The sequence below is a fragment of the Procambarus clarkii genome, chromosome 22, assembly GCF_040958095.1.
Source record: "Procambarus clarkii isolate CNS0578487 chromosome 22, FALCON_Pclarkii_2.0, whole genome shotgun sequence".
Lineage (NCBI taxonomy): Eukaryota > Metazoa > Arthropoda > Malacostraca > Decapoda > Cambaridae > Procambarus > Procambarus clarkii.
Window position 1 is genome coordinate 11,291,317 of NC_091171.1, and position 15,568 is coordinate 11,306,884.

The window sequence follows — 15,568 nt, forward strand, 5'->3', positions numbered from 1 at the left end:
TATTTTTGAGTACAGCAATGATTCACTCATTTTATTATATAAATATATCAAACTACACACTATTGAATAATATTACAGCAAAAAAACTATGAAAAATCAATCAGAGACATTGAAATAATTAGGTAATTATCTCTTTGTGGCAACTCCGGCCTGACAGCTTGCGAGCAACAGACCGCCTGGGACGCACGCTGAGTCAGCGCCTATAATTTGCCAGACTTCCCCGCCCTATAGCGGGCAATATATGCCACTTAAGATTTTTTTATTATTTTTCCCGTGATCAGTGAACACAAATTAACAGGTTAGGAAGAAAAAATAATTTTTTTTTTTTCAAAATGACATGCGCCTGTGGGGATGACAGGATATTAAACCCCGAGCATGCTAAGGGTTAAACTGCGCAACGCGCCTGCAGGCTCACGTCTGGTTTGCGCAACGTGCCTCCGGGTATATGTATTTTTCACGTTCCATTCAAAACTCCCGCGGCTACATGGGGTTCACATCAGCTTCCTCAGGGCTCTTGTAAACAGACGCCATCTTTAAAAAAAAATCGTGGTCCACATTCCTGGGTGTGGGAGCCTCAGTAGTGTGTGAGCAACCAAGGCTGGCGCTTGCAGCATGAGCGCACAGCACTGCTGTTCAGCGTGTGACCACAGCATCGCCTAATAATGTCAAAATATATATATATATATATATATATATATATATATATATATATATATATATATATATATATATATATATATATATATATAACTTGTATTATTTAGCTATGATAGTGTTATATTAGAGCCTGAGTGTGATAATGACTGGGTACAATGTTCAAATATCAGTGATTCAATGCTGTTCATGATGTTCACAGCGCTAGCCACAGCACCACAGCATTATTTCGTCCATCTAGGAATCTTCAAATGATTTCTTAGGTTCCTTTTCAAAATAAACGTGTGGTCAATTATTCATTTACAGGAATTAGTGACCAGGATTGTGATAATAGCAGGATTGTGGTTATAATTAGCGTTGTGCGTAGTATTGTGGAAGGAGGAATTTTGGTGAGGGAGGGAGGGCGAGAATTGAGGTAGCCTCATTGTGTGTGTGTGGCTGCAACCCGTTCTCGCAAATTCGTAAAGTCAATATTGACTTATTAACTACGTGCATAGGTGATATACTTAACATAATAGATACCCTTAAAAAGATTCATAGAAAACACCGACCTTACCTAACCTTGTTAGTATCTTAAGATAAGCATCTTATTGCTTCGTAATTACAATTATTACTTAACCTATACCTATTATAGGTTAGGTAATAATTGTAATTATGAAGCAATAAGATGCTTATCTTAACATACTAAGTAGGTTAGGTAAGGTCGGTGTTTTCTATGAAGCTTTTCAAGGGAAACTATTATATTAAGTATGTCACCTATGCACATATTTAATAAGTCAATATTGACTTATTAAATTTGCGAGAACGGGTTGGTGGCTGCCACTCTTTGTTTTGCTCACCATACTATCTTAGTGGTTTGCTATGGGAAACACATATGTACATGGGTATATATAGTGTAAGAACAGCAACAGAAGAATGTTGAGAGGAGCTATTTTGGTGAGGGAGGTGACGTAATCGTAGCATCGTCTGCTGTGTGATTTTATATGCAGTGTATGGTGACCACTGTACTGTTTGGACACAGTACCGGCTTACTTGCATAGTTCTGGTAAATAAAACATGTAGATAGGTATATAGAACATGTGTAATAAGACCTATAACAGCATGGTGGGAGGAGCAATGTTGGCGAGTAAGATGTTGGAGTGAGGGAGACTGGCTGGGTATGGCTGCTCTCACTCGAGGTGTTCTCAATGTGTTCATGGCCAAATGCTCCTATTGGCCCATACGAGGAAGCTGCTATTGGCCCATACGAGGCAGCTGCTATTGGCCCATACGAGGCAGCAGCTATTGGCCCATACGAGGCAGCTGCTATTGGCCCATATGAGGCAGCTCCTAGTGGCTCATACGAGGCAGCTCCTATTGGCCCATCGAGGCAGCTGCTATTGGCCCATACGAGGCAGCTGCTATTGGCCCATATGAGGCAGCTGCTATTGACCCATACGAGGCAGCTCCTAGTGGCCCATACGAGGCAGCTCCCATTGACCCATACGAGGCAGCTCCTATTGGCCCATATGAAGCAGCTGCTACGTGATGTTCTGAATGTGTTGATGGTAAATGTATATAGTGTGTGACAGTGTATAGTGTGTACATATGTTGTAAATATACATAAATGAACATGAAACATTGGTGTGAATAACTGTATGATGGGAGTGCAAAGTTGGCGAATACAATATTGGAGAAGTGAGGGAGGGCTGGCTGGGTGTGGCAGCTCTCACTCGCGGTGTTCTGAATGTGTTGATGGTGAATGTATATAGTGTGTGACAGTGTATAGTGTGTAAATAGATTGTATATATACATATATTAGCATGATACATAGTAAATATGTGCTGCATGTGTACACAAGTGTCATGCACGTAACACAGTGTCTTCGGACAGTACAGATGTTTTACTGCCATAATATAGTGTACGTGTTCACTATACATAGGATTAGCACGTAAAAACAAATAAAATGTATTTGGAACTGTGCGAAAAAAATGAACGAAAATATATTCGCGGCAACTCGCGCGCCCCGCCCCGAGCGCCCTACTAGCTCCGGGAGCGTACGTCACGGGCGAACAGGGAATGATGACGTCACGCCCCAACTTACGGACCCCCTTGCAGCCAAAGTAAGTACAATTTCGATTTTTTTTCTACATACCCATACTGAGGAAAGGGTTTCTGACACTTTAAAAAGAAAAAAGAATTTTTTTCAGAGAATTTATTTCCTGCGCACTGCAGGGGTGTCATATTTGGAGGCAACGCAGTTAAGGCGTTAATTCCTTTCCACATAATTTTTAGGTTTGTGTGTGGTCTATTTTCTCCTATTCCACATTCCATAACATTGCATTAATTCACACTTAATTCTCTTTGCCAGAAGGTGCTCCAAGCACTTATTTTATCTAGGTCAATTTGAAGGGCGTGTCATATCAAATAACCAGAATTGCCTAAAAGTTGTTCAATTTCATTAAAAATTTATTTTCTAAGATTTTGCTAGTTAATAGTCTAATTTAATGAACAAGACATATATAGGTAAAACAAATACAGAAGATATTTATGTAAACCCCAGCAATAAAAAATAAACCTGGTAAAAGCATAATACCAATGCTTATTATAATTAGTCTGTATCAGACCATCTATATGCAAGTTTTCTAGAGCTGTAATGAGGAAACAAGTTGGCTATCTTCTCTCTAACTTATGGATCTTTATCTTGCCTCTCTCATGTGTATTTCCTGTCTCTGGCCTTCTCTTGATTGTTTGCTATGTCTGACACCCACACTACCTTAATATTATTTCACCAGAACCTTCTTCAATTCATTTTAGTGCACTCTCCAAGACAAATCTAACTTGTTCATAAGCTTGTTTCTTAATGCCACCACTTGATAAGAACACCACACATTACGTCAAACCAACCAACGTGTCTTCAAGATATGTTTTGTGCTCTAATTAAAAATTCCCAGAGGCAGCTGAATTGCACAAGATTCTATACATGACCACTCACTTAATGAAAGATAACTCCTATAGGGACCACATATCAAAGATAAAATTGTAATAATACTTTTAGTATCATACTTTTTGTGTAAATTACATATACTGTTGATATTGGACGGAGGTATAACAGGAAGCATTATGCATGTGACATGGGTACTATTCTGTAAATAATTACATGTTACTGCAATGTCACTTACCTTCTCATGGTTGTTTACGTTTTCCTCAGAAGTAGAAGATCTTGAGGATATAACTTCTGGTTCTTCATGATCCTCAGTTTCCTTCTCAACTGCCTCATTCTCTATTGCTCCTTCATTACTGTTTTCTTTTTCTCCCCGATTTCTTTCACTCTCTCCATTAGCTTGTTCCCCCACCTCTCCCTCACCTTCTTCAGGTGGATATCCTCCATACATAGCCAGCAGCTGTGCAATGGGCATGTCCTGTTCCTGGGGTAACAAAAAATATTACCTGTTAATTCTAACTAGTTTGAGCACAAGCCTTGAGTGCAAGTCTTAATTTACCCTGATAATTACTGTCACTCTCCCCATGTAATTTTTAACAGAAGATAAGCTGGTAAACCCTTCATGATACTACACAGCTGGTTCTGCTTTACCCATTCTCCTAACAACTCGCTTTTAAAGCTCTCCAGGAAGCCAATAATTGTGTCAAAAACTTAAAAATCTAAAGCTAACTTTTTTGTTCTTTAAATGCAGTATTATCACTTTATTCAAATATCATAACTTAGAGAAACAGACCAGATTTGTTAGTGTTGACAATTCTAAGCTAAAAGAAAAATTAGTATCAGCCATTAGCAAACGATATATTGCCCATATAATAAATAGTTCAATACACTTTGGTCAGAAATAAAGTATAGTAAAGCAAATTTATTTGATAACAGGATATCAGATTAAATTTTCTCAGATACTGACTACTCTCACCTTGAAAAATATACAATGATGGCTCGCTAGCAAACTCAACTTTCCTTATGTCATACATCTTCAATACAATGAGGCTGATCCAATGCATTATCTGAAAATAATGCATTCACAGTTTTTCTTTGTTTATTCTGTGATCTTTAAAAGTATATTAACATTTTGCTGCTAGCCACTAATATGATGCCTCTTTAAAGCAGAGAGAAGCTCAAGCTTTATTTTTTTCACATGACATTATACTATACTCTAAAAGAAAAATTTTATATCTGACCATTGCAAAGAAAACTGGAATTCATCCACAAATATACAGTAATACAGTTTCTTATTAAATTGCATCTTTGATACAAATACAGTAACTGGATTTAAACAAATTTCTCACTGCATTTTTAAGAATTTTCTCGGATCAACTACATGACTAGAAAAAGTAAGACTAACAAATAAATCGGGAAGGAAGGATCACACGAAAGGGGTAAACAATAGGAGTGAATATGATAAGAGATCCAGAACAGTGAATGAGGAGTGGGGCATGAACAGTGCCAAAGGTTATCTTAGGAACAAAGGGTCTGACGGTCAAAAGCTGGATCCCACGTGTAGTATCTAAGATGACCCTTTCAGGTTGCACTCACTTAATGGTTCAATGTAAAACCTTTAAAAGGGCATGCCCTTTTGCCTCTTCACTATGCATATTCCACTGTACGGAGATTAAACAAAGTCTCCAACTTTGTAAGGTGTACAAATTTATATAAAAACCTGATATTGAAAGTAACTAAATATCAGTAACTATCAGTAAAGATTATCTAAAGAGGTTATACCTGCCTATTTAAATAATTATGTTTATAACTAGGGGGGTGTATGAGTGGGTGAAAGTGGACCTGAGAATCAACCTGAGTGTTGGAGAGGGTTTGAGTGATTGAGAGAGTAGGTGACTAAGCAGTTGAGTGTGGGTGTCATTAGATGTGTGTGAATGAGGAGTGTGTGTTATGTTTTTGGAACCCTTGGGTGTGGGAGTGTGTGTTGTGTGTTTGAGAGAGTTTGTGGGAGAAGGAAGTGTGTTGTTTGTATGGATGGGGGGACATGCAATTACCTAGGTGAATGTTCTTGCAAAGATGTATCTATGGAAAGAAAGATGTAGCAATAGGGCTTTGCCTTGAAACAACATACCTAATGCACATATATACCTATCGATACTTTGTATTCTACCTAATTTGCTGTGAATGTTGTTTGCTTTCACAACTAACTGGAGCTCATTCCACTTATATACATTCCACTCTGCATAAAAATATTCCTATAAATTTCTCTTGCTCATCTGTCTTTCCAACTTCCAACTGTGCCCTTTGTTCTATTGTCCTTACTTGAAAAGGATCGTCTTTATCCACTAATTCCTTCCATATCTTGAACACTGTGATCACATCATTTTTTCTCTTTTTAATGTCATTGGATTTAATGCTCTTAGCCTGTCGTCTCAGCTCATCTCTAATCTCCATCACTTGTCTCTTGGCATTTATTTGCCCTTTTAAGTTTTCTTCTTATCCTATACGGTACAGTACTTATCTTATACATTGTTGTCATACTTTACCAGGTGTGCGCTCTGTGCTAGAGCTGCATATTTTAAGACTGGCCTAATATTCTTTATAAATATCATTCTGAACAATTCCTAGCTTTGATTCTTGAAAACCCATCCAACCTTTGTATGCCAGTTTTGCATATACGTACTGCTAATGGTGAGCATTGAGTCAATATGTTGCTCTGGTGTTAATGCTGGTATTACATCCCCTCCAGGTTCTTCTGCTCCTGCTTCCTGTAACTGTTGTGCTGGTAGACGGTCTTGTCTTTCAAGGGTTTCTCTCCCTTTTCCCAAGCCTAATTACTTTGTACTTGTGGAGATTAAACTTCACTAGTCATTTATTCATCAATTTTTGAAGCCTATGTCCTCCTATAGTACAGTACTATGGTTCTCTTCAGTATCTAACACTCCTCATAAGTTTTAAATCATTTGTAAACAATTGTCAAATCCTACCTCCTTTGAGAGGTCAATTACATATATCAGGAAGAATAGTGATTGAAATACCAAACCCTGCAGAACCCCACTTGTCACTTCCCTTCCAAGTTGACACTTCCTTTATCACTAGAACTCTTGATTTTCACCATATCAGATACCTTATAAACCAGTCCAATATATTCCATGTGTGTGTGGCTAGGTGTGCACACAAAGAAAGCACCATGATATGTAGTTACTAGGATACAACAGGAATAAACCACATACAGATCGAACAGGGATCCCATAGTGTTGAATACAGGTGACACATGGTGTGTGTGATAAAGTCAAAGATTGTTGTTTAATGCTGTTCAATGACTAAATTGATAACCAAAGTTTGCTTTGGAAGGTATGGTGCCCCACCACTTGCACTGTTGGAAATTGAACACCAACCTGCAAGAAGTGAGACCTCCACTGTACTGACAAATCCAAATTATTGGACATGTATGTGTGTGTGTGTGTGTGTGTAACCTAAGTGTAGTTACAGGATGAGTACTATGCTTGTGGTATCCTATCTCCCTAGCACTATTATATAACTCTCTGAAACTCTTGACAGTTTTGGCCTCCACCACTGTCTCACTTTACTTGTTCCAACCATTTACCACTGTTTGCAAAAGTGAACATTTTAATGTTTTTTGGCAACCTTGTTTAGTTAGCTTAAATCTATGACCTCTTGTTCTAGAAGTTCCAGGACCCAGATTCACAAAGCAGTTACGAAAGTACTTACGAACGTGCATCTCTTTTTCTCAATCTTTGACGACTTTGGTTACATTTATTAAACAGTTTACAAGCATGAAAACTTCCCAATCAACTGTTGCTATTGTTATAAAGAACCTCCTGGTGCTTCGGAGCTCATTAACTGTTTAATAATTGTAAACGAAGCCGCCAAAGATTGAGAAAAGATGTATAGGTTCGTAAGTGCTTACCTAACTGCTTTATGAACCTGCATCCAGGTCTCAAGAAATCTTCTTTATCAATTTTGTTGATTTCCGTTACTATTTTGTATGTAGTGATCATATCGCCTCATTTTTTCTTCTATCTTCCAGCTTTGGCATATTTAATGCCTCTAACCTCTCCTTGTCTTTCAGTTCCAGAAGCCATTATGTTGTATGTCTGACACCTTTTCTAATTTGATGTTTCTTGATATAGGCACCAAACAACCACTAAACTTTCTCGTGTTTTCTTGGATATTTTTTATATTCTTAGTGAAAGCCACAATGGCACCTAAGAAAGTTAGTGAAATTAAGTAATAAGAGCTAAGCAAAGAGAAATGAGTTAGCACCTTGATTGAGATGAAAAAGAACTCATAGCAAATTATGACTGGTGCCTGCAAGTCTGCTCTTACTACAGAGTTTGGTATGCCTAAATCTAGTTCTCTAATAAAAAAAATGTGCAAAATGAGGGAAGTGTTAAGTGTCTTAAGAGGGAAACAGAAAGACAGGAAAGAGAAGGAACCTCAAATGCACAATTACATGATGGTGTGGGACTCCCGTGCCAAATATCTCTCTTCCCCTGCTTCACCACCTTCCACATATGCCATCAACTAATATATTTATTTTTGTGGTCTGGAAAGGATTAATCCAATTTACATTATTCTTTATGGTGAAACAATTATTCGGTACTCTACCTAATCGGCACTCAACCGGCCTTTAGGAACAAATTAAGTTTGAGTATCGAGGTTCCACTGTACTCATTTTGCACAAACGCACATTGGAACGGTTCATTTAGTGCTTCGCAATTTCTTTATTATTCTCTGTGAATCTGTTCACTCTTTTTTCATTCTCTGGATTTTATCCTTTACATACAGTTTGCTCTTAATGAATTCATGGAAAAGGCCTGGATCCATTGTGCATTTGTCCACTACTCCTTTGTGAAAATTCTTTTCTGTCTCTCTCCTCACTGCTGTGTATTTATTTCTTGCTTGTTTATAGTGCTGGTATGTTTGAGGGTTTGGTCTCTTCCTATATTGTACCCATTTTCTTGTCTTTTCCTCTCTGGCCCTCTCACAATTTCTGTTAAACCAATTCTGTTTTCCGGTTCTTCATCTGTTTTGGTATACAGTAATTTTATTTGTGCCTTCATTGTATATTTCCAAGAATTTGGCATACATTTAATTTATTTCTGTAATTACCTAAGTATAGTTACAGGATGATAGCTACGCTCATGGCGCCCCGGCTTCCCAGCACTCTGTCATATAACGCCTTGAAACTACTGATGGTTTTGGCCTGTTTGTGTGGTGGGGGAGTGAATACATTGACAAGTTTGTTCTTATACTGTGTCAAGTAAAAACAAGTCTAGACACTTCACACCCAAGAAGGACCAGAGGAAATCTGGCCATCTCAACTGTACCCCATCTTTAATCACTGATGAAGATGGGCATGTCATTTAGCCAAGCTGGGGAGGCAAAGCCATATAATTTTCAGATGAGGAAAATGTAGATCCAAACAACCAAACTCCTGCTACTCCCCCGTCTCCACCTACTCAACACTTCCACACTTTCTCTTACACTCATGCCCAATGCACATCAAAAACAAAGTGTTTGATATGCAAACATCAAAAAGTCTGATGTTGTGAATAACCATATTTACAGTAATATCTACAGACTCTCAGACCACTAGTTACTGTTTCACACAATAGGCACTGACCCTAAGATGTAAAGAAAATAAAGAGAATACACAAGGACTCTCAGATTGTACAAAAAAAATACATGCTATGCTCCATATATAATCCAGGCCTTGAGCACAGGAATCATAGATCCAAAACACTGAAACCAGGCCAAGCAGTGCTGAAAATCCAGTCCCTGTCTGCTGATATGAGAGACAATGACAAAGTTTATAAGGTAGCTCAGGAGTGGGAGCCTGGAGCAGTGTGTGGTGGCAGTCAGTACATGCAATCTAAGCAGGAGAACTATAGTCAACGAGAGCCTTTCCTTCGTAGTCACTGGTAATGGCAAGGCAAAGTTTTAAAGTGTTTTTGACCTTTTATGAGTGCAGTGCACAAGTGTCAGTCATTCTAGGCTAAACTGAATGTTTTCCAGTGATTCAAGCACCTGATTTATGATCCTAAAAGGACTACTGTATGTTAGAGTTACCTGTGGTGCCTGTACCAGCATATCTTCCTGCCTGACTATGCATGATCATCTTCTACCGATACAAGAGTATCTCATCTTAGTTTAAAGTTGGCCACTGTTATTCGTTAATAAAGTTATTTGAGTTTAAATTGGATACCGTATAATTAACTTTTTCACAAAAATATAGGGTACGAATGGAAAGACGAAATGATGATCTACAACATTACAGTAAAATTTAGTATGAAGATGCAATACTTACCAAGATATTAACCAACACAAGGTGGTGGCCAAACTTACAGCACTTGCTAAGTGTTTGCATTTACAAATGTAAATCCTGACAATGTTCAGCATTTCACCAGTATAAATATGTATAATATGACCTACTGTATATTATACCATCTTCCTTCAATAATATTAGGCAACATTCCTGTAATAATATAGTTGGTACCTACACATCCAAACTCTGAGCTGACTACTGCAACCAGAAGAGCACCCTCACAGGCTACCAAATGTTCAGTGGCTTATATTGTGGAAACCAATGACTTAAAAACTGATATTTCTGAACATGGTAGCATAGTATCACTATTCGTTGGTGGTGGTTTCACTTTGGTGACACCTTTTTCACCAGAGGTTACAGTAACATATGATTTCTAACCCGTTAACAGGCTTAGAGGTCTTAGTTCTCAAAGATTACCCTAAACCTCATACTACTAGATTAGCCTCAATCACTGTCTGCCAATTAGTTTACAACCAGGTTCTCAATTACTGCTGGGTGAACAGGGCTGAACATTTAAGAGATTTGTGCCCTAGTGTTCTTCATTGCCCAAGACTCAAATCCAGCTGATGTAACTTTTAGCTAGCCACTTTGAGCCTGACCATCTGTTCTTATCCCTAACTTTTAATGTGTTCAAAACATTGCTATACTTTACATTTAGAATGTTTCTTTTACCACTACATGGCATTTACTGAAGCATTATGCACAATAAATTCCAAAGTACTGTACTGTGTAAAAAAATTAATTAGTAAAATATGGCTAACAAATCATACACTGTACTTTGTTACTGTGCCATAGTGAATGCAACAAAATCTGTGGCAATTGCATATAAGCAACATACATATACAGGTACTGTACTAATATTTTCATTTCTATCATACCTAACTTACATGATAACCAATGACGTACCATAATTATTAAAAAAGGCTGCTCACATTTACAGAAGTAATTTCTTTAACTACGCATTTAAAATAGACCTATACGTTTAACCTAAACAATAGCACTGTGTGTCATCAGTGTCACACACCTTTTCAAGATTATCAATTTCTTGCTCCCGATCACTCCCCTCTTCCATATCCTCCTCTTCATCTAATGTTCTCTCATCATCATAGTCATCAACTAGCATTTCCGCCGTAGGTTCAAATTCTCCATCTCCGGCATCACTTTCACTACCAGTGGTCCCAGTGCCCTCTTTCTGTTGCTGAAAAAAATTAAATCAAGAAGCATGCCAAAAGAGAGATCAAAATGCTTGTATAAAATCAGTGTTGAATGTAATGAAACGTCATTTTCTGGGCGAGCTCCAGAGGCTCCCTTGAGCTATCAAACTGATATATGCTATATTAGTCTAGAGCTTCGGTCAATTGAGTTCTGCCTACCAGGGACAACTAGCCAGAACATGGCCCCCTCAGAGAGGTGCAGGGAGCAATGGCTCTAGGAAAACCCCCTTTGTAGTTGGGGGGTATTCTATTTGCCACTGACCAGGGTTAGGCACCTAGAAAGTTAGGCATCTCAAACCCCCACTTGGTAGGAAATTGCAAAAAACACAAGATCGAGCAGAGAAACAGAACTCCTCAAAAGAAAAGAGAGGAAACAAGAAACGCCATTCGCCGCCACCGCACCGCTTGTCTGCGCAGCTTCCCCTTCCCCGGACCCTTGCTCCAACAGCCCAAACCTCAGTTTGGAGGCTGAGCATCAAAAACAAAACAAAACTGCCAACTGGAGGGAGGGAGGGAGGGTGCCAGGGAGTCTCCAGGATTTACCCAGAAAATGTCATTTCATTACATTCAACACCAGTTTTCTGTGGGGAGCCCCTTCGGCTCCCTGGAGCTACATAACCAAAGATAAGTAAAAAGGGGACTTACCTAGAAGGCGGCCGCACAGCGTGCCTCAACTCAAAGACGAGACTACTGGCTGCAACCTGCGACCCAGGGCCACACATGAATGACTGGGACCAGCAACATTCACCAAGTAATGGGCGGCCAAGACCCTGTTCGACCTCCAAAACCCCCGTGCCCGAATGGCAGCCCAAGACGTGTTCCCAAACACAGCGGCTAAACCAGCATACTTATGAACAAATCCACAAGGGCCGTGACGAGGATTTGAACTTGCGTCCGGGAGCATCCCAGACGCTGCCTTAATCGACTAATGTTGTAGCTCAGTCAATTAAGGCAGTGTCTGGGATGCTCCCGGACGCAAGTTCGAATCCTCGTCACGGCCCTTTTGGATTTGTTCATTTGATGTATCGTGTTATTGTGATTTCTGTGTGTACTTATGAACATTATGGGCACGAGGGTAGACTGCGGGCTGGCTAGACTTAACAACCCTACGGACGACCTGAGAGACCCGAGCCCTGGAACAGGGAACGAGGGAAATCAGATCAACCCAAAGCACGTCCACTGCCACAGAAGTGGAGGCCCACAGGTAATGGAGCAGAGGCACAATCGGACACAACACATGATGCACCACCCCCGGCCTGACCAACCAAGCATCAATAACCTAAGGGCCCCTCCAGAAGTCCACCATCTTGTTCTTTGCTAGAAATGAAGAAGACAGCTGCAACCAAACAAAACATCCACCAGGACCAAAAGAGCAAAAACCTCTGTACCGGAAGAGAGCATGAAGCTCACTGACCCCCAGAGGCCAATGCCAACAGAAACAAAGCTTTCTGAAAGCAACCATGAACCGAAGGGGCCACCACAAACCAAGAAGAAAGAAAAGAGAGCATCCGGTCCAAGGACCGAGACGGCTCAGGCATTGCTCGAGCAGGCCAGAGGCGAAACAAAGCACGAGAAAGTTTACGGAATGGGGCGGAAGTGACATTCACCATGAACTAAGCTAGAGTGGCTCCGCCAGCGCCACACAATAAGAGGCGACAGTATTAGGCATAAGATGATGGTCCAAAAAGAGCCAAGAAAGAAAGGACAAGGCAACCCGAACAAAAATAGAAGACAACCTACAAAGAGAGAGCAAAAGATGAAAAGGACGCCAAGAGACTTCATACTGTCGCTGAGATGAAGACTGCAGGTGGAACACCTCCAATGAAGCCACCTGATCACAAACAAGTGGTTATACACCCATGTCAAAAGGACCAGATGCAAAGAGCGGAGGAGTAGATCGAACCAGCCATGTACCAAACTGGCCCGAGCTGCTGGAAGAGACGGAGCTGCGGAAAACGCCCCAGGTTCGGACACCGAACAAGCAGTGCCTGAAACCAAGCAACGCAACAGCTGCTTGACCCCAAAGATCTTCCGAAGAAGAAAGGGAAACGGGAGAACAAGCGGAGACCCGCATGACCCTGGGTCGAAGGTGTCAGCGACCCCACAAGCAGCATGAAGGAGGCAAAACTGGTGATCATCACCTTGAGACAAGGGCAACGAACAACCTGCAAACTCGCATAAGGTAAGAAGGGACTTGAAGGATGCAGTCACAGGTCAACCAAGCCCCGACGGCTTTTTCCAGGGCCCGCAGGGGGTTTAGTCTGCGGGAAGCCCAGGCACTGGTGCTGCAAAACTGATTGAGCCCAAGGGAACAACAACAAAGAGGAAAAGGGCTAAAAACTGAACCCCAGTGAAGTGTAACAAGAAAAAAAAACTGCAAAAGTACGACGACAACAGGAGGGACAGGAAACACAGCCGCCGCCTGCTCTGCAGCACCAATGCACCCCAACAACACTTCTAACCCAGAGCCAAACAAAGGCCACAAAACCGCAGCTGGCCCAAGGGTGGGGGCAAATCCCGAGCAGCAGGAACCCCAACAGAAGTGAAAGCCCGAAGATCCTAGGGAAGGCAACCCTAGAACCCAAGGGTAGTACAGTACTCACAATGTGCTTAGGTAAGGCAGCACTACCCTACGTTACTCCTGGCTGCTGCACCATAAACAGCAGGAAAACACCACAGGTGCACAAGATCCAGCAAGAAACCGAGGCCAGAGTTGACAACCGCCCCAGAGCGCTTCAGCCAACGAACTGAGGTGTAGACAGATGGCGCGAGGGTCTGGGGCAGAGAGGGGGAGCTGCGCTGACAAGCGGCAGCAAATGACGCTGTGCCGCTGTGACGATGACGACAAAGGAAACAAGCAAATTTGCTTATTTCCTTTCTTTTCTTTTGGGGAGTTCTGTTTCTTTGTTCAGTCTTGGGTTTTTTGCAGTTTCCTACCAAGTGGGGTTTGTTTTGAGATGCCTACCTTTCTGGGTGCCTAACTTCAGTCGATGGCAGATGGAATACCCCAACTACAAAGGGGGGTTTTCCTAGGGTCATTTCTTCCTGTGCCTCTCTAAGGGAGCCATGTTCTGACTAGTGGTGGTACCCGGTAGGCAAAACTCCATTGATTTAAGTCCCAGATTAATATGTTGAATATTAGTCTGATAGCTCCAGGGAGCCGAAGGGGCTCTCCACAGAAAAGGCATTTTACAGTACAGTATACTGTATTTTAAATAAAGAATACAAAATATAGTACAATATATATTTAAATACAGCATTAGCAGATTATGAATGGTCCAAATCATTTCCCAGTTCAAAACAGAAAGAAACAAAAGATTTGTATGCTTTAAATACTGCCAAATTAACCTTTAGACCGCTGTTATATTCTCACATTGATTCACAGGGTAATGCAGTCATCGACATACAATAATTAAAACAATTATTGTCTGGGTTTTACAAGTATGATGTAAATATGGATATAATAGCTTTCTCTGTGGATGTAAATAAACAGAAACAAGTGATAACACAACCAGTGAAACATTCAAGGATAAAACAGAACGTGTCAACAAAGTTGGGCACCGGGTGTTGACAAGTGCAGACACAGCCGCCACACAACTTTCCCGACCGCCTACATCCAGTGAAACGATAAACATTCACTTATTTTTGTGTTTTTCTTACAGTTTGCATACAAATATATAATTCTGTAATGAAAAAAATATCCTTTTGATTTTTTCTTTTTTTTTGCTCACAGGTGGGAATGACCATTTCTAGATAGCCGCTGTCTAAAGGTCAAGACCAAATTTTTTGCTCGTAGAAAATTACATTCAGTTGTATCTAATTGTGATCCTTATCAAAAATATTTTTGAAGGAGTCTTTATTTTGATTATAAAATGACATTCTTATTTTTGCCAGCTTCCCAAAAGCTACCAATGTTAACCTGTATTAGTGTGCCTCTTTATGTTAACAGAGGAATTACATTCACTCCCAGATTCTTACTGGTCTCCTACCTTCCATTCCTATCTTCATTACCTTACACTTGTTAGGATTGCTCTCTAACGACCATTTGTCTGCAATTCTTGAAGTTTATCCAGGTCTTCTTGTAGCATTCTACTTTTTTTATTAGTTTTGGGTGTGCAAACATCAACATAGACAAGCTAATATTTGTCCAGGCATCATCAAAACATGATATAATCTCTTATTATTTGGAAATGCATGCCTTGTTGTATCACTAAGGAAAGAATTCATTACCAACTTAGAACCTTTATTGAAGTCCCCAGAGAAAATAACCCCGTCCTCCTTTTCCCTCGTGCAAAGTACCCCCAGCCATAGAATTACTGTACTAACAATTTGAAAAAGCTCATTTGAAAACATCAAAATCAAAGCAGAAATTAGCAGAAAAAGAGAGGAAAAATACCGCAGGTATAATCAGTTATAACCATATTG

General features: G+C 40.3%; 1 protein-coding gene across 15 annotated transcripts in view; it reads right to left on the reverse strand.

Moving 5' to 3' along the window:
* The window catches only part of LOC123757399 (mesoderm induction early response protein 1), a 170,656-nt gene that overhangs the window by 152,331 nt on the left and 2,757 nt on the right, over window positions 1-15,568 (reverse strand). For 7 of the 15 annotated variants that reach the window (XM_045740964.2, XM_045740991.2, XM_045741029.2 and 4 more), the window contains exons 2-3: window positions 10,954-11,127; window positions 3,816-4,061 (exon numbers count right to left, since the gene is read on the reverse strand). In XM_045740964.2, the coding sequence (XP_045596920.1) occupies window positions 3,816-4,061; window positions 10,954-11,127 (420 nt within the window). Of the gene's footprint in view, window positions 1-3,815; window positions 4,062-4,553; window positions 4,645-10,953; window positions 11,128-15,568 lie in introns of all 15 variants that reach the window. The other 8 variants (XM_045740983.2, XM_045741000.2, XM_069329447.1 and 5 more) reach the window with 4 other exon arrangements.